Source organism: Pseudopipra pipra, chromosome 3 (assembly GCF_036250125.1).
Source record: "Pseudopipra pipra isolate bDixPip1 chromosome 3, bDixPip1.hap1, whole genome shotgun sequence".
Lineage (NCBI taxonomy): Eukaryota > Metazoa > Chordata > Aves > Passeriformes > Pipridae > Pseudopipra > Pseudopipra pipra.
This window is the reverse complement of record NC_087551.1, coordinates 51,987,197-52,008,600: the sequence shown is the minus strand read 5'-3', so window position 1 is coordinate 52,008,600 and position 21,404 is coordinate 51,987,197. Positions and strand designations below refer to the sequence as shown.

General features: G+C 34.8%; 1 protein-coding gene across 21 annotated transcripts in view; it reads left to right on the top strand.

The window, feature by feature from the left end:
• Positions 1 to 21,404, top strand: part of SYNE1 (spectrin repeat containing nuclear envelope protein 1) — a 306,116-nt gene that overhangs the window by 92,729 nt on the left and 191,983 nt on the right. For 20 of the 21 annotated variants that reach the window (XM_064649158.1, XM_064649163.1, XM_064649160.1 and 17 more), the window contains 15 exons: positions 2,971 to 3,135; positions 4,613 to 4,765; positions 5,215 to 5,358; positions 5,688 to 5,861; positions 7,536 to 7,694; positions 9,727 to 9,891; positions 10,475 to 10,609; positions 11,450 to 11,608; positions 11,844 to 12,052; positions 12,331 to 12,439; positions 13,655 to 13,819; positions 15,691 to 15,858; positions 17,384 to 17,560; positions 18,870 to 19,010; positions 20,027 to 20,187. In XM_064649158.1, the coding sequence (XP_064505228.1) occupies positions 2,971 to 3,135; positions 4,613 to 4,765; positions 5,215 to 5,358; positions 5,688 to 5,861; positions 7,536 to 7,694; positions 9,727 to 9,891; positions 10,475 to 10,609; positions 11,450 to 11,608; positions 11,844 to 12,052; positions 12,331 to 12,439; positions 13,655 to 13,819; positions 15,691 to 15,858; positions 17,384 to 17,560; positions 18,870 to 19,010; positions 20,027 to 20,187 (2,384 nt within the window). The remainder of the gene's footprint in view (positions 1 to 2,970; positions 3,136 to 4,612; positions 4,766 to 5,214; positions 5,359 to 5,687; positions 5,862 to 7,535; positions 7,695 to 9,726; positions 9,892 to 10,474; positions 10,610 to 11,449; positions 11,609 to 11,843; positions 12,053 to 12,330; positions 12,440 to 13,654; positions 13,820 to 15,690; positions 15,859 to 17,383; positions 17,561 to 18,869; positions 19,011 to 20,026; positions 20,188 to 21,404) is intronic. The other variant, XM_064649165.1, reaches the window with a different exon arrangement.

Genomic DNA, 21,404 nt, shown 5'->3' with positions numbered 1-21,404 from the left:
ATGTTTGATGGGTAAGTAATTTTTCCTTACCTATTTCCCCAGCATTTTAAAAATCTTCAGACAAGTTGTTTTGGGAACCTGCGGTTATAAAGATATTTTTTCTATTTTCTTTTTCTGTAGAGTACTGAAGCACTAAGATTTGCATTTGTGAACCTTCAATAATGACCCAGATTAACTTGAATAGTCCTGCATTTAATAGGTGCTAAATTTGCACTCAATCCCAATATAGCAGATATATTGCTCTTAACACAAAAGTAGGGGTTTTGTAGGTTGTAAGATGACAAATTGACATCAGGTCAGGAATGAGCATTTCATGCTGTATAAAGGAAAAGTATAATTTTTGTTAAAGTTTGTTAGTTTAAACTGATGTAAAATAATGGAATACACTTTTAAAATAAAAAAAAACCTGTGAAAAGTAATAGTCTGCTATAATATAAATACAAAGAGTTATTACTGATCAGGAAGGATGATTTCACGTGATCAAGGTGATCCTAAATAGTGGTGTATGTTTTATGTGAGTAACTGGGCAGTGTTTAAAATTAAATACTCTTTCCATGAATATGAATAAAATCAAAGCATTTACGTCTCTGATCAGATTTATAACTTTATTGTTATATAACTTATATATATATGTTATATATACCCACAGGGTATATACTTGCTTCTGATTTCTAACATATCCAACAAGTAATTCTTACTATTCTGATAAAAAAGCCATGTTGAAAACCTTAGACGTGAATGCAGTATTCTTCCCAAAGTGCTAATTTCTTCTTAAAATTACGTTGGCTCCAAACTATTAAAGATTACTGAGTGGTACCAAAATCTGCCTATAGACTGAGATACATATTTTAGAAGTTACTTGTACCTTTAGTGTTGAATCTAGCACTTCACAACAATAATATTCACGTAGATAGTTCCAATTTAGCAGTTTTACTATTTGATTATTAGAATCAAAAGTAATTCTTATATTGGTTTGTACAATTAATAGTCTTACAGCCATCGGGAAAAGCAGATAAAATATGGTAACTACTGTTTGGAATATGGCAGAAAACATTTTTAAACATTTCAAAATATTTGTTCTGTAAATCCACAAATATATCAGTATATGATACGATACAAATATGATACAGAGTTTCTCGTTTGCAAACCTTACTGGTATTATTTAAACCCACTATATTCTATTCTAGGGAAAGGCCATAGTAGCCCTTTACCATGGTGTCATGCTTCTTCTTTTCATTATCTCTCATTTCAAGACCAGCACATACCACTGTTCTTTTTGGAAAAGAAGGTGGCCTGTTGGCTTTCTCATAGGCTTTTGTTTTCAGAAACATTACTGTGAACCTGTAGCAAAGATCTTGCAAAAAAAGATCTTGATTTTTCAAATTGCTCCTTCTACAACTGCTTTGTTTACTTGTAGTACCTCTTAAGCACTTTCCATAATAACCTCATTGTAACTGCACTCTCCCACACTTTTCTCACACATCTTTATCCAAAAGTTTTCAGAGAGCTTGTAGATCTCATGTAGGACTTCCTTAAAAAGAACTGCATTGTTTTAATTGAGCACGATACCTGCCAAACTTGTTTAAATTTTATACATGCTTTAGGTTGAGTCCTGAAATGTAGAGAATCCCCAGCAGAGTCTGAGGAAGGTAATGTTTTGTGGGAATAAGTGTGTGGGAGCAAGAATGTGAATAATTTACTCCATGTACTTTTTTCTTCTTGACCTCTAGTAAGCCTGACCATTGAATGGCTGACCAGTGCCAGATTCAGCAGACTTAATTTCTTTTGAATGTGCTCATAGAGGGTAGATTTTGCACAAAGCAAGGTATTTGCTCCACTGCAAGTGGAAGATTCAGACTGCAGATACAATTTACTGAAGTGGTTAAACTTACTCACCGATACATTGGTGCAGAGCACCTGTACACTACTGGTCTCAGCTTTAGGAATTGAAAACACTATGTATTGTTTTCAGATGCAACTGAAAAGTCAAATGGATGTATACTAGTCAGTTCTCTCTTCAAGACATTAGGCCAGTATGTATCCATTTGACCTTTTCAGTTGCATCTGAACTGTTTTTGCATGACAATACGGTTGGATAGGACTTTTTCACATCCACCCTTGAGCAAAGGATTGTGTGGGACTGTCACTGGCAGATGAACAGTCTTGGAAATTATAGGGTAGATCGATAGTCTATGGATCGATAGCAAAATGGATCACTGCCCCTTCCTAAGTCCTGAGGACTGAGGGTAGCAGGGACAAGCCAAAGCCATGTCAGAGAAGATGTGGACAATCATGAGATAGAGGTGTTTACTGGAGTCACAGAGCCTGCCTTAGGTATTGCCCATCCTCTTGAAGAGAGAAAAGGAAGGGAGGGAACTGGGCCTTGTCTTCTATACCAGTTTATGTGCATGTATCTGCCTGCAATATGTATGCAGTCTATTTAGACTGTCTCACTGGGACAGGGGGGGAAAAATAAGTGAGAACCGTTCATTTCACATGTGGGCTCATCTGCTCTGAGATAGGAGGGAGCAGTGATCAAGAATCAGTCTTCACAAGTCTTCTGGGAAGCTTCATGCGGTTCACAGCAGGGGAAGAACCCCTCTACAGCCTGTTTATGGCTCAGGTTACTATCAGCCCATGTTGTTTCAACACAAGACAGAAATTAGATGAGCCCTAACAGTGTTTTTAGTTATAGAGCTTTTTCTTAAGGAGGAGTTCCATTTGTTTAACTGAAACTACTCACCTGAGTAAAATGAGCTGTAAGTAAACTGGCAGTAATTTTTATTTCCACAGGTTATGTCCATAGACATTGAAATTCTACTATGGCATATTTGATGTGAAGAGCTGCAGAGGATAACTGTTCAAAGAGTTTTTATCAAGCCATTAGCTGGTGATTAATTTTGGTTTTGTGATTTAAGATAAAGACTAATTGAAAGGGTTTTGGAAAGATGTTCTCATTTTCTTCTTCAGGATTTCTTCCGACACTTACCTCATTGGATCCAACAGCACACAGCCATGAATGATGCTGGTAATTTTCTGATTGAAACATGTGATGAGACCATTTCCAGAGATCTTAAGCAGCAGCTTCTGTTACTAAATGGAAGATGGAGAGAATTGTTCATGCAAGTTAAACAGGTTAGTGATATTGCCCTTGTTAGTTTTAAATATTTACTTTGTCATTTCCATGCAAGCAGGACAGATTGCCTTACTAACAGGACTATAGTGCAACCTAATAAGGTGTCTAGCTGTTCATAATTATTTAAATCAGAAATGACTCCCTGACAATAGTTAATTTTATTGGGGGGTCTTCTTTATTTATCTTTTTGGTTATACAGCCATTTAGTGTTATTTTTTGACATTTTCAACTAGTATAAACTATAGTTTTTTGCTATGGTCACCTCTCTTGATGCAGAGAATGTTATTTTTACGTATCCTCTACTGTTCTTCAAAGAAAATGATTGATTTTTAGTAGCTATTGTTATTGTAAAAGCTCTGTAAAGCTAAACAGTGAAAATGGTGAAAATTATTATTTTAACTACTCTTTGATGAAAGTTGCATTCAATTATTGTACTGCGACAATAAGCAGATACAGTGTAAGTTAATTAACTAAATGTTTTCCCCAGATTAGTCAGACTTTACTTCTGTCTTACCCACAAGGAGGCACTGATAGCAAGCAAAAAAACCTACCCTTTATCTCATTAAAGCTATTCTACTGTTAAAAAAAGAATTGTTGTTTCTATATTTGGTCTTTAAAAAGCAAAGGGAAGATGTGAGCTTAATTACACTGGAGTATTTCACACTTCATAAACACATTAGAAAATATCTTTGCTGTAGTCAATGTGCATCTAATGATATTGTCCCCTTCTGGTGATTTTAAATCACCTATTTGAAGGCACTAGATCTGTTTTCCTTACCAGCATGACTATTTCGTATTCAGTCAAGTTAAATGGAAAAGGAAATAATGATTGCCTCTCTTTTATTATAACTTTTCCAGACAGTTGACTAGAATGTTCTCAAGCTTTATTTGCTGATGATATTTAGGGTGATTCACTTATGTAAATGCCTCTTCCCCAACTTATACAGCTTCTTTCTTTTGTTGGCTATATATTTTTTCACACTGGCTTTTCACCATTTCTGTCATACAGCTTTTTCCACTTTTTAAGACTTATGTTTCCCCTTCTTCCAGCCAGCATTTTGTTACTGAAATTTCCCTTTTCCTTCAGTTTTTCTAGGCTTTTCATGTTCTGTTCTCTTGGTTTAATTTTCAAAATTGGTATTTTAGGTAATGAGAAATTAATTGAATTGTTGATTCTAGGTTAGAAACAAATGAGAGTCTGGCACTCCCCACATGATCCAAACCTTAAAAAAGGCGGACCACTTGTATGCATGCTGTTCTTTTTAGTATCATCACTATCAAAATTAATGCACATGATTAGAATCTAAATAATTCAGCAGATCAGTTTCCATTAAATTATATTTCATTGAATATAATTTTTCAGCAAACAGTTGCACTGAAAACATGCTAATTCTTTAAGTAATTTCTTAATTGCCAGATATCTCATTTGGGGTGGTTATTTTTTTGATTGTTCCTTTTTGCTTTACATTTTTGTAGTATGCTCGAGCAGATGAACTGGACAAAATGAAGAAAGAATATGTGGATGGTGTTGCTCATTTGACAGCTTTTATTGATGGAAACAATAGGAAATTTTCAACCCCTGTAGAAATGTCCTTCCTTGATGTTAAAATGTTTGTACAAGAATTAGAAGTAAGTATCTTACTTTCATTTCTTTCTTTCTCGTTCATAAGAGAGAAACTTGTAACTATTTAACTCTGATAGCATAAAATTATTTTAGTATACATTTCCATTACTAATTTGTTTGTTTGTTTGTTTTTACCAGTGGTGCTTTTTTTTTGGTGTGGTTTTGGCTATAGCTAATATGAATCATTGTATTCTATGAGTGACATTTTTAGAGTAAATTTCAAAAATACTGCCCAACTAGATATTTTTTTTCTGTGTAGTTTCAAATGATATTCAGGTGAATTGACTGATACTCTTTGACTCGGTTCTCATGCATTTGAAACATGGCTCAGTATCCACTTAAAATCAGTGATGAAAATAATTGATAATTAGAATTTATATCTTTTATCAGTCTTGTATCTCCCATGAATGCATAAATACTGCTGTTGAAATATTTTTTGAACCACTTGTTTCAGAATACTAAGCAGAAATTGCCTGCAATGGAAGCTCAGTATAAAGCAGTTACAAGAACAGTGCAACTTGTTACAAAAGAAGTTTCCCAAGAGGAAGTGAATGAAATGCTGGGAACTTTGACACGGATCAAAGAGCAGCTGAGCAAGGTTGCAGAACAGTTTCTCTACTACATGTGTTGTTGACTGTTGAACTAATAAATAGTAAGCTCCTGTACATAAATGCTCACATATATGCATTTGAACAAATATATAGTTGTAACAACAGAGTGATTCAGCGTGGAGAACATGTTACTTCTCCTAGATGCTACGATTACCATTCTTAAATTTAATATTCTGTTCTTTAAGAAGTAATACAGGATCAGGATTGATCAATCTTTAAAAAGACTAGGTAGCAACTATATAAACCTACATGCAAAGGAAGTTATTATTTATTGAATTTTACAACTTTTTCAATATATTTTTTTAATGGTGAAAAGGTTAAGGAGTATTCCTGTGCCCTGCTGTATGAATGCCAGCGTCTGCTGTCTCCACTGGAAGAACTGGAGAAACAAATCACACATTTTTATGAATCTCTTGAAAAAGTCAATGAAATAATTTCTATCCTGGACCCTGAAGCACAACCCACAGCTGTTCTTAAACAAAAAGCCCAAGTAAGTTTCAGAAATATCTTACCAAGATCTGCTGCCTCTGAGTATTTGCAATTAGCTTTCTTAGGAATTTGGATTGCAACTCAGTAAGGTAAGCAAATGCTTCTTCATATTCAGGCAACAAATATAGCCTTATCCTAAAATCAGCTAGGCATATATACAAAGATTGAAACTCGTGTTCCCATCCTAGTGTCTTGATTTCAATCCAAGAAGTAAATATAAGACTTTTTTTTTAATCTAGGTGAAATTGGACTGAAGTATCAAAAAAAATTGATTTTTTTTTTTAATTAAGCAGATGAAATAATATAATCGGAAAATTCTCTAGGTTTTCTTGGACAATTATGAAAATTTCTTAGAAGTCTGGAAAAGTGATTTCTTTGAAGTGCACTACTTTTCTTCCTGACCAATAAACATTTCTCTCTGGAGAAATGCAGAGCTAGTCAGAATTCAGTTGGAAAGTTAAATAAAAATACAAGGATTTTGCATTGGAATTGGTGTTTATCCTTGTGTGTGTGTGGTATGTAGTCTAGAAATAGTTTCCTAAAATTGAGGTACACATTTCATTAGAGTTGGATTTGACAGGTAATATAAATAAATGAATTTTTTATAGGAAGCTGAAGTATTTCAAAGCCATTTAGAGCCCCTTGGGAAAAATAATGGAACAAAGAGATTTAATTTCATTTATATGTTTGTTTATATGTAAAAATTAGTTCAAGCCTGTAATGACTCTGGAGATTGGCCCAATAATTCAACAAGAAGGCTGTTCTCTTCCAGTGACTTCAAGCTTTGATTGTATTTCAGTAAAAATGATCTGGTGACCTTGAATCCAGCCAGTCCATTATTTTCCCGAGTAAATCATCTTCTGTTTATTAATACTGGGTGAATCACATTTCCAAACTGCAGGTTAAGGGACAGCTCCTATGAGCACTCCTCTCTTCTGTTTTCAAAGGTTAATCTGCCCCGGAGGGTCATAATAAAAAGACATGTTGCTTCTGGAGTTATTTACCAGCAAGGAACCAAAATCATACTGTTTATATGGAGAGTGCTGGTTTCTGCCTGATCAGAGAGTAAACCAAGATTTGTGCTAAGAAATAGAGTGCACCTTCAATGGCAGAATAGTTTCCTCACTGCAGGATTTTTAAACCATTTTTTTTAAGCCTGTGCTACTTCATGCATGTTTTCTTTTTTCTCTCTTTTTTTCTCATTACTTAATGGGATTTGTAATGAAATCTGAATTCCAAAAGCTGACATGAAAGATTAATTTTTTGAAAGGTGAGGAAGGTTAAGATCTCAACCTGCTACTGAGAGCTGTCATTCTTATGTCTATTGATTTCACTGCTTCCTGCTTCCAATTATATAATAAATATAGAAATCCCATAACATTAAATCGCAGAATAATGTATTGATCAACATTCTCTGGAACTGTCTGAAGGGCTTGGGTATCTGTCTGTGCCTTTTTTTTATAAATAGCTAGAGCTCTGTTTGGGTACAGACTTACCATACAAAGAGAAAGTCGTGTTGTCTGTGTTATTCCATATAATATTTTGTATAGTCTGTTTCTTATTGGTTCTTTGACCTCATCCCTTTTGTTCTTATTGTCAGAAACACCTTGTTATTTTACCAAACTTTTCTCTCCTTTGTTCCTGGCCAGGGTGTATATGTGTTTTTTTATTTCAGGATTTGGTAGCTTACCAAGAAAACTGCAAGAAAGATTTGTCCCTGATTGAGAGAAACAGTCAGAGTATCCTGCAGTGTGTGGCTTCCAGTGAAGTGTTACAGCATTTCCAGCAGTCAACGTTTCAGAAGAAAGTTACACAAGTTCAGATTACTTTTCAGGTAATAATATCATACCTTGGTGCATATTTTTTGAAGGTTTATTCATATGATCCATCCATTTTGTCACTCTATAGCTACTATGCTGGATAGCTCTCCTCTCTGGTGCCAAGTTATTAATTAAGGATTTGTCTGTATTAGGTGATAAGTGGTCAGGGGACTGACAGTCATGTTCTCCATGCAGTTATTCAGGGGTGAGCCTACCACAGAGGAAGCTGGGATTTAAGAGAGCTTTCATATGTCTCAGGCTCCTCATTCCTCCTTTGGAATGAGGAATCTGAAATCCTACTGTTAAAGGCTGCCCTGTCATTTTTTTTCCTAATTTTATTGTCTTGGCTAATTATTTGCTCCCATATTCCCATACATCCTGCTTCACACAAAACATGGAAGATGGAAACTCTTGAACATGCTACTGTTGCTGGTCCTTGTATTTACTCAGAAAATGTCACGGATTGTGAATCTAGAACGTTGCAAATATGTTGCATTCGTTAATATAAAGATGTATGCTTTGGGCTATATTCCCCCTTACCTGTAGAGCTCTATGTTATTATTATCACTTATTACTGATATTTTCAGGGCTATTCAGCCCCCATCTAGTCCCACTCTAATATGAAATTAATCATTACACATGGTGTGATTTTTGGGGTTGTCCTGTGCAGAATGAGGAGTTGAACTCAATCCTTGTGTGTCACTTCCAACTCAGTATATTCTATGATTTTATGGTTATCTTGGAGTCAGATCTCCAGACATTGGGTTCTGTTGTATTTGTTTTCAGGCAATTCTTGTTCAGTATAAAGGTATCTAAACTGTATTTTAAACTACAGAAAATCACCTATCAGTAAAGAGCTCTGAGAGGTGGATTACAAAATTTTTATGGTATTTGTGGGTTGTACCTAAAGATAAGTGGGGTTTGATTTGTAACAGAAATCATTATTTAAGTTTAGCTTATAGTAGAAAAATCAGATACAGTTGTAGCTGGGTAAATTTACCATGTTCAACATTAATTATTCTGTTCCTATAAAGTTGGATAGTGGTTTGTCTCTTTTTATGTTAGAAAATAAACCTATAAAATATGGTATAACCATACAAAATGTGACATACCTAGAGTTAAAATACTGGAAACTGGAAGTTTTTCATGTAAATAATATATTCCTATATAATTCTAATATTATGCATTTGTTTTTATCAGGAAACTTTAAAAAGATTTAGTAAGAAGTTTAAGTTGAGAATGACAGATTTGATTAGCTCGCTAATCAAAACTCACTACACTGGGGTTTGTAATCAGTGAGGATGATGAACTGTGTGTGTATAGTAAGCAGTTTTGGAACTGCCTTGCAGTGGTTAAACTGCTGAACTATTCAGTTCTCCTGGTAAGTTTTGTTACTTCCTTATGGAATTGTAACCACTGAATATGGAATTGTAAGCTCTGAATAATGCAATGCACTGGAACAGACTAAAACACAGAATAATGGAAGAGCTGTGTCTAAGGTTGCAAAACAAGAAGATTTCAGCAAATAAACTGCAAAATTTGCTGTCTTTCTTTTAAGCAGTTTTCTTCCTGGTTACTTATCCACCCTTCTAGTGTGATAATCTTACAAACTTATTCCAGGTCAGAAGACCTGTAGCATGGAAGTGGTTGGATCCATGGTTCAAACCACCTTCATGTCAAGTAACGTTAGGAGGAAGTAGTTTGATACTAGGAAAAATGAAATGGCAAGCTTTTGGCCAAATCAGGTGCTTTACATATGAAAGCAGGCTTTAGGAAAGAAACACACTAAAAATGGTAGAGGCATTCTGAAAGTATCAGAGACATCTATATTAGATATCTACTAATTTTGTTTTGAATGATGACATTAGCTCAAGCCTAAGTATTAAAAATTGTGAAAATGGGAGCAGGAGAGGGAGAAGCATGATGAAAAGCATATATTTAAAAGAGTGCCACAAATTAAATGCATGTTTTGTAAGATCATGGTACAAGAGAGCAAATAAAAATCAATGTGAAAGTGCCAGCTCATTTTCTTTGCTTGTAACTCAGAATATGGTCAGGAAAGCTGGTGAGTGGAGAAAAAACATAGAAGCAAATAGCCGTTTGATGAAGAAATTTGAGGAGTCTAGAGCAGAACTGGAGAAAGTAATACAGATTGCCAATTGTTGCTTAAAAGAAAAAGGAAATCCTGAAGAACTTCTCAGAAAACATAGCGTGAGTAAATTCTCTGACCTTCCTCATGGAAATCTTTGAGTGCATGACATACAAATGAAAAGCCTACTTAATTCTAAAATCGACGTGAGTTTCTTGCACGTGTAGAAGTTATACAGATTAGGTCAAACTAATGCTAAGATTGAAAAATGAAAAGGAATAATGATCATGGCTCTTACTGATGGATATAAGCAACCAGAAGGTGAAAAGACCCCATAGAAATTAGGGCAGGTTTTGTCAGTAGAATCATTGAGAGTTAGAATACTATATTTTGCCAGTCTCATGCATCCACTGCTCTTTTTTTCAGATTAATACCTGTGTCTGTATTATAACCATTACTTATGCACATAGCTTTAAAATGTATTCTTGTTAAAATACCATATCAGTGTACTGTATGAGAATATATTAATTTGCTGGACTTTAAATAGCTAGAAATAGTTATTTCCTTAGCTCAAATATAAATTCTTCAATGCAACAGAAGTAACTTTGAAACTTACAGTGTGTATTAGGAACTTTATGTTTTCAGGTTACCACATCAATAACCAGTTTCATCTTCTCACTTTCTCACTTTCTGCCTCAACTTCAGGAATTCTTTAACCAGTTGGATCAGAGAGTCCTAAATGCCTTTCTGAAAGCTTGTGACGAACTTACTGACATCCTCCCAGAACAAGAGCAACACAGCCTGCAGGAAGCTGTGAGAAAACTCCATAGGCAGTGGAAGGTTAGTGAATGGTCTCTGGAAATTGTAAATCTTAGTTTTGAAAAGTTTCTGCATGACCTACATATTGAAAAATAAAACCACTAAGTTGATTCTTTGTCTTCCTGTACAATTGGGAAAAAAAAGAAAAAAAATCTATTTTACAACATTAGATACAGCTACACCTACAAATAGCCTCTTGAAAAAGCACTGTTAAGTAAAGTGGTTAAGTGAAGTCAAGAAATGTGAGACATTAATTATAAAACCTTCATTTTCTCCCTACATATAACCATAATGATACCTGTGTTAAGAACATTTCTTGAGAATATATACTAGCTTTTCTTTATGCTGATGTTGGATGATTGCAATTACTTTCCCAACCAACCAAAAAAAATAATCTGTAAGAGGTCAGGCTATCAGTTTAAATTGTGTCTTCTGCCAAAGACTCTAAAAACTGAACAAACTTTGCTCATAAGCTATGGAATTTTTTGCCTGTAACAGCGTGTTGCTGGTCAAAGCTGGAGTGATGTATGACTGGTCTCTCACTAGCAGGCAAGCAGCAACCTCTGGAAACAATTGTGAATACTATTTTATACAGGAAATATTTGGCATATCTTGCCAAGAATGAAGATGTATCTGTAGTGTGTCTTATACATGCATGTTATATGTCTCAACTTATGACCTTATATCTAAGACATATTGGTAACAAAGTGAATACAGAGAAATCCCTATCTGTTCATGCACATATATGCCTAATTTTCTGTATTATCGGTTTTTAGATAATCTATTTGTAGTAACTTCACCCTGAGGTAATAGGAGTAGTGTTTTTTCTCTGTGCTTCCTTATTGCCCCGTGGGTGTGTAGGATCTTCAAACAGAAGCTCCATATCATTTGATCCACTTGAAGATTGAAGTACAGAAAAGCAAGTTCCTGGTCACAGTGGAGGAGTGCAAAGCTGAACTAGCTCGACAGAACAAGGTGTTATCAAGAGAAGGCAATGAAAGAATGATCAAGGAACACATGGTATGAATTATATGCTACCATGGGGGTGTTTACAGAAATAAATTTCGATGTCAATAATAAACTGAAATTCTGACCAACATTTAAGCCACTAAACACTTTGTGCCCAGCTTAGATCAGTTCTTGTCTTTAAAGATTTTTTTTTATCTTAGTAGTTTATAAAAAAAATATAGAGATATGCTTTGTTATTTCTGCAAGTTTGTAGTTTTATTGAATTTTCTGCTTTGTCTCCCATCAGTTGTTCTTCGGTGATAAGGGATCTTACCACCTGTGTGAGAAAAGGCTACAACGAATTGAAGAACTGTGCCAAAAACTGCCAGTTTCTGATCCAGTGAGGGGTACATTGGAAAGCAGCCAACGAGTCCTGAAGGATCTCAAATCCCAGATAGACAGCACATACATGAAGCTAACAGAGCACTCGGACACCTGGAAGGGCTATAAGAGCAGGTGTCAGCTCAATTGCTAGCTGGGTCTTGTAGAGCCTTATGCATGGTCACTCCTGTATATGTCATCATAGATCAATACCACGTAAAGAATGATACAGTGATGTTAGCTTCATGTAGAAAGTTATACTTTATGTAGTAATTTCACAGATTATAATGGGGCTTTGAGTGGATTTTATAATTTTTTGCTTACATTTGAGAGGTTACTATTTGGTGGTGGCAATTTTTGTCTAACTTTTTTCTTTTTTTTTTTTTTTTGCATTATATGATGTTTTATTTCAGATTTTCTGAATTGCAAAATTGGATTTCTTCAACAGAAAGAGAGCTGAAGAAGATAAAGGAAAGTGTTAATGATACTGCCAAATACAAGCAATGTAAAGCATCTGTTGGGGTGAGCCCTTGGTTTGTGTTCTAACAAAGCTATTGTCATCGCTACTGGGACTCTGGATAAAATTTTATTCTGAAGCTGTGCAACTGATTCACTGTGGAGATCGTAGTAGCTTTGCAGATTCCTGGTATTCTTAAAAACACTTCCAGGAGAAAGTTGCACATGCGGCAAAGTATGGCAGAAGTTCCTACTTTTAATAACTTAGAGAATGGCAGGTCCCTTTTCCTGTATATTTAGAACAGATAGAATAAATATTTGCCCCTCCTTCTATTCTATGCACAGTTAAAAGTGCTGTGCAAAGAAAAGCAAAAATTTCTGGATTGCAGATTTTTGAACCATCTTACATTTAATTACTTATTTAAGGAAATCTATAATAAAAATTCTCTTCTACAATAGTATAATGGGAAGGAAAAGATATTCTACCATTCACTTTTGCATTGGTGACTGGTAACAGAAGTGATAGAATACTTGAAGGTTGAGTTGGTTAGTTAAAATAGTTTTAGGCAATAATTTATTGTGTCACTTGGAACTCAGCTTGACCCTTCTTTCTTTCTTTTTATTGTCACATACTAGAAGCAAAAATAGGAATGTCACATACTGTAGATGTTTGTGAGCTGGTTATGAGGCTAACTGTGCAGAGAAATGTTGTTAGGATGACCTTGATAGAGCTTAAGCTTAAAGGGTACTTCTGCTCCAGAAGGTCTGATTTACTCGCACAGTTTCGCTGCTAGCAACATCTCATCAGCACTGCCACAAAGATATAATTGAACTACTAGGCGAAAGGAAGGGGGGGAAAGCTATTTAAGTGGAAAAAAGATACACAAAACTTTATATCACATGAAATTGTATATTTGGGAAAGTCAACAATTAAGATTTAAATTATAATTAAGAAATACGGTCATTATATAGAAAATATATATGTGATATCTGCCATTTATGTATATATTGTAAATAAAAATGTTAGTTTGTGAGGGAAAAGTACTCCACTATTACTTACTTACTTACTTACTAACTAGTAGTGGAGTCTGTGAAAGAAATACAAAAGCCTAGCTATTGACTGGGACAGAATCTGATAGGGTGTGCAAATAGAAAAATACTACATTTCTAGTGTTAAAAACAAAGTAGTACATTTAAATTACTAATCTTTGAACTGATTCCATGAATGCCAGTTATTAATTTTGTTTATTTGACAAAAATATGTTTTGATTTTTTCTGTAGGAAATTAGGAAGCATATTCACAAGCATGGAGAAAATCACAGCTGGCTGAAATCCAGACTTGCTGTTTTGACTGCAGTATGTCCTGAGTTGGAGGCCAAAGAGACAGAGGATGAGCTTTGTAAACTTTCCAGTGACTTCAAGGGACTCCTAGATTTGCTGGCTGAGGTACAGTATGAGACACACAAGAACTCTCCATTTACAGTGTTGCATGAAATGACATGCTTCACAAGCATAAGTTCTCTGCTATGCTTTTTAATTAAACTGCAAGCATTCAGCAAGAAAAAATTCATTTGTACTCCTTGGGTAGCAGGTAAAAAGTACTGACATTATTATAGTGGATCTTTTCCCTTTGCAGAATTAGAAAGTATCATAGTAAATGTTTCTCGAATCAAAATGTCCGTATTTCTAGTTTTTTAAAATCAGCTTGTAGTGAACATCGGCAAAACTGTGATGCACATCAGCTAGTGAATATAGAATTTTACTTCAATCTTAATTTATTTATCTTTTATGCTGAAATAATGCACTACTTTGAGGTAGTTTCTAGTCATTAAGGATGTGTATCATGCCCTGAACTTGCAGGAAAAGACTGCAGTTCTCTGAGGCCTGAATGATAATGAGATACTGTAACTGTGGAAATCATGGAAAATTTCTAACTCATACCAAGCAAAACATCCCAGAACCACTGAACCCCTGGTTTCTGTAGGCTCTCAGGGAACTTACTGCTTTACAGTTTATATAGTTAAAAGAAAAATCAGTTGAAACTTAGAGCAACTTGCACTTAGAAGGTGGAATAGACCCACAAAGAATTCAGGACAGAGAAAGAGTTCAGACTTCAAATTCTGCTGTTAATGTCTATTCTTTCAGAGGTCTTGTTAGGGTTCCAAATATATAAATGTTTTGTGTATTTATTGAAACTTGTCTAAACTTCTGTGGTCTGAAAACTGTGTTTGGGAAATTGGGGCAACCAATGTTGTGATTGCCAAGTGACTGCAAAAAAATTAAGATACTACCTTTTTTTTTTAGGTTTTATGGGTTTTTTAGTTGCTTTTGTTTTTCGTTTCCTCTAAGAGTCAGAACTATAGGGGAGTGCAAGTAATGGAGGTAATAAAAGAAAATAAGAGGTAGAATCTTATTTTGAATCTAAAAGCATAATCTAAATGGTACTCTATACTGTAGTTAAAAGACTGCTGATTCTTAAGAGTCTGAATACTATTTATTAAGTTTGGTAATCAGATGGATGATACTGTTTAGACAAGGACTGATACTGGGTATTTCCAGAGTTCAGCAATCGTTTAGGAGAGTAAGAACTAAACATTTATATGATAGGAAACTGAATGACTTGAATCTGAAGACTCTCCAAAGTGGAAAAAAGGAGAGGGCAGGGGAAAGGAGAAAGGGGAAAGGCATATATCCAGAATACTTTAATTAAAACCTTAAAACTTAGGAACTGTATGAGGAACAGAGCCTGTACTGAGAATCAGCCACCAGTAGTTAGCTGAATAATGCTAAGAGGGTAAAACATTCAGATATGTTCAATAGATATACCTTTTTCTTTATAAAATTCTGCAAGCTGAGACTGGATATTGCACCACATGCACATTGTGGTCCATGTAACCAGGGTAATAGGGCATTTTAATGTATTTGTGATTCACCAAAGCATTGCTCAAGACAGTCCAGATGGTAGGAAGATTTTTTGTGAGTTGAGTATCACAAGTGTTTAAGAATCTGGGTAAGCTTGCAAGGATAAGAAGAGTGTGTATTTTCTAAGTGATCACCAGTAAGCGGTTGTCACAGATAGGTGTTTGTCATATGGCAAAGGGAGTATGTTTAAACAAGACAAAGGTCTCCTCACGTTTTGAGTCTACAGACACTCTTTCAATGTAAAGGTAAAGGTGTCAAGAATGCTGGAGATAAAAATGGTTTGAATTTAAACAGTTTACTGTACTTTTTGAAAAAATATTCTAAATAATAAATGTACCCTTATAATACAGATGTGCCTTTCAACATGAAATACTTAAAGTTATCTGTAATTGTAGATTGAAAATACTTTAGGCGCTGTTGGAGACTGTGTCCAGTACAAAGAAGAAGTTAAAAGTGCAATTGAAGAGTTAATCAACAACTCTAGAGAAGTCCAAGCAGAGGCTGAAAAGATCCTGGACACAGAAAGTTTATTACAAGCTCAGCAACTACTGCTTCATCATCAGGTAGGACAATTGCTCATGTCCATATACTTTTTTTTTTTTAAAGGAAGAATTTATGTAATTAAAAAATTTTGTGATGTACGTTAGTATAACTTCGAAGAGTTGTAAAGGAAACAGTCTAACATGGCCTAGTATTCATTTCTTTTAAGGAAAAAGGTTTTCAGTATTTTTAAATGTTAATGCCTAAAGATGAGCTTATTTTTCAACTTTTATTTCGTACATTTTTTTAGGCACAAAACACCCGAAAAACAATCTTCATTACTTTAAATTTTGGGTAAATATACTCTGCAAATATATAGACTCTATCTTTTTACCATTTTAAAGCTTGCATTTCAGACTCAATCATGGGAAATTGGGTACAATTCTGGCTTTGGAAATTTCTCTACTTCAGCAGTTTGATGTGACCTCAACTCTAAATGCTGGAGAGAAGGTGTACCTCTAGCCTTATCTCCTTCTCTAGGTAGCTGCTGTTGTAACAGATAGGCCTCCATTCTGTAGGAGTAGAGCAGGAGGCTTTTTACACACTGATAATAGATCAAAACATCTACAAGCTACAATAATAATCAGTGATATGGCTTGCATACAGCAAGAATCATGGCCTTTAAGGCCAAATATGGGAAATTAAAACCTGCTCAAAGCTAATAAGAATAGGAAGAATTTACTGCCAATGTTTGGGCATGATTTAAGTGTTTTATATTAACATCTATTTCTGTAAGGTCAGTCATGGCTTACTGTCTGACCAAGCACTACCAAGTCTTACTTGTGTCTTACCTAAACACTTTGGAGTTTGTAAGCACTATTGTATGTGTTAAGGGTTGTATTCACTCTTCTAATACTCTACATTTCTTATTCATCTTAGGAGAGTTAGTAGAAATAGTTAACTTCTCATTGAGTTCTTTTTTTTTTTTTTGTGATATGAAATAGACTTTGGCACAGACCCAAAGATACACAGAGCAGAATTGAGCAGGGAACTGTGAGCTTACTTAGCAAGGCTGGCATAGGTCAGACAAGTTAGAAAGGAGAAAGGATGTAGTCTAAGGAGTTTCTGATAGTGCTACAAAGCAAAACACATCCAAGAAAGAGTTGCACAACTTAACCATTCCCCTGTTGCTCTCCCATAAGACTGACACATTGCACTGATCAATCTGAGGCTCCAACCTGTGCCTTAAGAAAGTGCAGAGTAGACCTGAATGTTTCTGGGCAGTCCTGAGAAATACATTCACTTGAGACTCCTGCTGTGATTGCACAACTGCTGTGACTTCTGCTTTCTCAAATATTTTTTTTGATAAATGGCCACACTGTCACTATTCTTCTCACATCTGTATGCCAGGAAAGGTGTATAGACAGTTTGGAAGCCTAGGCATATACTTGAAGAGTATATGAGACTCTGAAGAGTACTTGCCAGAGTTTATCCCTTTGTCTGTTACTCTCCTTGCATTCCCATGCAAAAACGGAAAGTGGTTGCATTGTGCTAATTTCCCAAAGGAGCTAAAAAGTCTAATCATTCCTGTTGGATGAATCCTTTTAGCAAAGGACAAGAAGACTCCGTGCAAAAAGGCAAGATGTGCAAAAGCAGATTTCCCAAGCCAAGAGGCTGCAGGTTGAAGGTGGACTGCCCAGCACAGTGCGAGAAGATTTGCAAAAATTGGAGGGAACATTGGAAAACATGCAGCAGACTATGGAGAAACGTGAAGAGCAACTGCAGGTGAGTCCTTTGCATATAGAAATAAAGCCCTATGCTCTATGCTTTCTTCTTTTTTTTTTTTTTTAATTCTTTTTTTATTATTATTATTCTTTTTTTTTTTTTAACTGAGTAAACCCCTCATTTTTTAAATGTAAAAAAACGTGAACTCAGTTTCTCACCTCTGACTGTTGGTCCTTGGGGTTTTCATGGTCAGCACCTCCATGAAAACTTCTTGAACCTGCTGTATACCTCATAATTAATAAAGAAACAGTATTTTGTTTGGAAATGTTTAGAAGTCCCAAATGATTCATAATTGTTATTTTAATTAATTTATCTGTGAATTAATTTTAGATGAAGGTCTTTCTCCTGGTTACTAAAGATGATGCCCTTTAATTCAGTGTCCTTAGGCTGGGTATTAGATTAATATCACATGATGTTGTGCAAATATAATCCTCACAACTACTGTGTGAAATACATGCCGTCATCCTAAATTTAAAGAAGGAAGGAAAAAGTCACAGAGAAATCTAATGGATTGTTTCAGCTTGTATAACTAATCACTGACTGCACTGGGATTAGAATTTATACCTTCTTGCACCCATATGTGATTTGCCCTTTGCATTTCTCTAAGCAGAATGGTAATCCACCTGTCCACTCTTCCATATAGATGTTTGGAGTCAAAAGTATTCCCCATGATAAAACACCAGATGAAAAACATAGAGCTCAAATAACTTCTTTATGTAAGCATTTATTATTGAAGCCCATGTTTTCTCTAAGGATTCCCATATATAATGCCTTAAGTTCTACTTCATAATCAAGAAGATAATTTTTAAGTTGTCATAATTCTTGTGACTGAGAATTAAATGCTGTATGTTAATCAAAATTCTGCATTATCAGAAAAGAGCAAATAAGTTCTTATGTGTGATTTTCCTGTGAGTAGGGATTTTCTTCTACTATAATTTATTTCATTAAAGAACTTGAAAATCCTTTTAGATATTTTAGACTATCTGTCACCATAAGCATAAGTCTCTGCATGTATTACGTCAGACTTCTTTAGGACATTCAAATATAAGATTTAAACATCGCTGGCACCTTAGAGAACAGAGTTTTTTAGCACAGCACAGTATCAATCAGTGAAAATTCAAGGGAAAAGTTTTATTTGGTTTAGAACATTTGCATCTGTTTAGTAGATGGCTTTTTTGGAGAAATTGTTTTATGTCAGGACTTTCTCTTTTTTCCTTCTTCAGTAACTTACAATGAAAAGTTTGTTTTCCCCCCTTTGATCTCTTTGTCTTTATGTTCCTGTTTTGGGTTTGTTTGTTTGTTTTCTTAGGTCACAATAAATAAATGGGAGCAGTTTGAAAGAGACAAAGAAACGGTAGTAAAATACCTCAATCAAGCAAGCTCTGTACTTGAACGTATCTTAAACTTTAGCAGTTTAGAGAGCCTCTCCTCAGAACTGGATCAGACAAAGGTATTTACTGTGTGAAATATAGGAGCTGAGATATCTTTCTTCTTTGCTTGTTGACATGTGCTGAGTGTATTGCCTTCAATCTTTGCATGGTTTTCCATTATGCTGGTGCAAACTGCATATAGAAATGAGAGACTGCATAAGCTGCTTAGATGTAAAAAGTCATTTGCTGAAAAAAATCATGAAGGATTACTCAAAGTCTGCATCTGAAGCACATGCATGAAAATTAAGATGATTCTGAGGACTTCCCACTTTGTGCTCAGTAATCATCTGTGATATTAAACCACTGTTGAGCACTTGCATATGAACATTAATATGGTGCACTTCGGCAAGGTTATGGAAAATGTGACAACTAGCACTGGTTTAGACCTGAGGAGAAAAAGGAGAGACTTCTACACTGTGGACATAATCCAGAATACGCCACTTGCAATTAGTGTTACAGAATTATCCCAGCCCATTTTATTTACTACTGGAGAAGTAATTCTGTTTTTCCTAAGTGCCATGCTTTTCACACTGCTATTTACCTTTAACAAATCCAATAGTAAATTACACATATCTTGGTTATGCTCAGCATCCATTGTTTTGGTGTATGGGTTTAACGTTTGTGAAAGAAAATAGTTGCTAAACAAAGGGAAAATACAAAATATGAGATACTGCAAAATCCACTTTGTAAATAGTAGGATCTAAAAATTAAATAAATATGCATACGATCTTCCACAATTCAAAAATAAATTTCTTGCAGAGCTATAGAATAAATTTTGATTTGTTAAGTTAAAAACTTTTGCATGTATAACTTCCCTTGATAAATTTAATTCAAGCTAGTTTGTTCAAATGAACTTTTCTTAAATGCAACATGAAAATAGCTTTCTTCAGAGATTGTTTTTAGATATTTACACATTCCAGATATACACGTAGGACACAGATACTCTTTTCCAACTGCAAACACTGAGGAAAAATACTTTCTGTATAAATATATGGAACTGTTTATAGTTGTATTAATACGACTTGCATCCTTACAGGAACTTTCTAAACAGACTGAAGCAATGGCAGTGCAGGCTGAGAATCTGGTGAAGAATTCTTCTGAGATACAGCTTGGTTCAAAGAACAAGCAGTCTCTTCAGCATCAGGCAAAATCAATCCAAGAACAAGTGAAAAAAGTGGAAGTTACTCTTGAAGAAGAGTATGTTCTTAACAAGTCCTAATATTTATTCTTCACTATAAGATTGTATCAGATTTCTAGAATACCTTGTCAGCATTTCATGTTGTCTCATCAGCTCCATCATTTCCAGCTTGCCCTGGCATAAAAACCAAGTTATAGTACCAAATATGTCAAAAGAGTGTGTGCAAATATTTTTTTTAATAATATATAGTTAATAGAAGTTAGTTACATTTAACCTGTCACTTATCTTTAAGTCCCAGTCTTGTAAAGAAGGGATAATTAAGCTCATTCTTGAGGTACTGGACTCTTTCAGAAAGAAAAAACTCAGTGCAAGTATGACAGCAGCACATTTACCCTATTTGCCTCAGTTTTCCGTATTCCACTTTCTCCTTAGGAGTGTCAAGAAGTGCCTTCATCTTAGCTGAATGCCCAATTATATTTCATAGGCAATATCAAAAGCTGCTTCTGCTGCTGCAAAATCGAAGGCATAATTTGCCAAATTTTGTTGAAAAATTAAAAGTTCAAACTCCAAGGGAAGCTTGTTAAATATTTGTAGCTTTTTGTATTCATAAAAATTTAATTCCTTCTCTCAAATAAGCAACGCAGTTACTCAACTTCAGTTGCTATTCTCCTTTTATCCATACATGCCTACATTTATATATATGTACGAAATTATTTTTTGCACATACTAGATCTGATACACAAGTAATAGATAGAATTAGCACATATATCTTGTCTTACTAGAATTACTCTGTAGAATAATTTGCTGTGTAAGTTTAAGCAGGTACCACCACCTCTATCTGAATATGAGCGAGGGCAATGCCCAAATTATTGGGATTTTTTTTCCCATATTGACCACTGCCATACTAATCTGATTTTAATTTAGTGCCATTTTCTTCCTGATGTAGAAGAACAGTTATAAGCCAGAATAACTAGCCTTTGCAGTAAATTGTTATCTAATTTTTTATATAATATTTTCTCCAGTATGACGTGCTACAGTGATTTGTGGTCAAATTCTACCATCTCTTACTGAATACCTTACTTTATACATAATTTTTTTCACTATTAGAGAGAAAACTAGTGTGATTTTTCAATCCAAGAAAATCACCCTTCCAACAATGAATATTTATTTTTTAAATGATGTCACCTATTTTTAAATGAAAGTCATCATTGATATATATACCCTTCCAATGTTGATATGAAATAATTTTAGGTGAATATATGCATTTTACAGGATA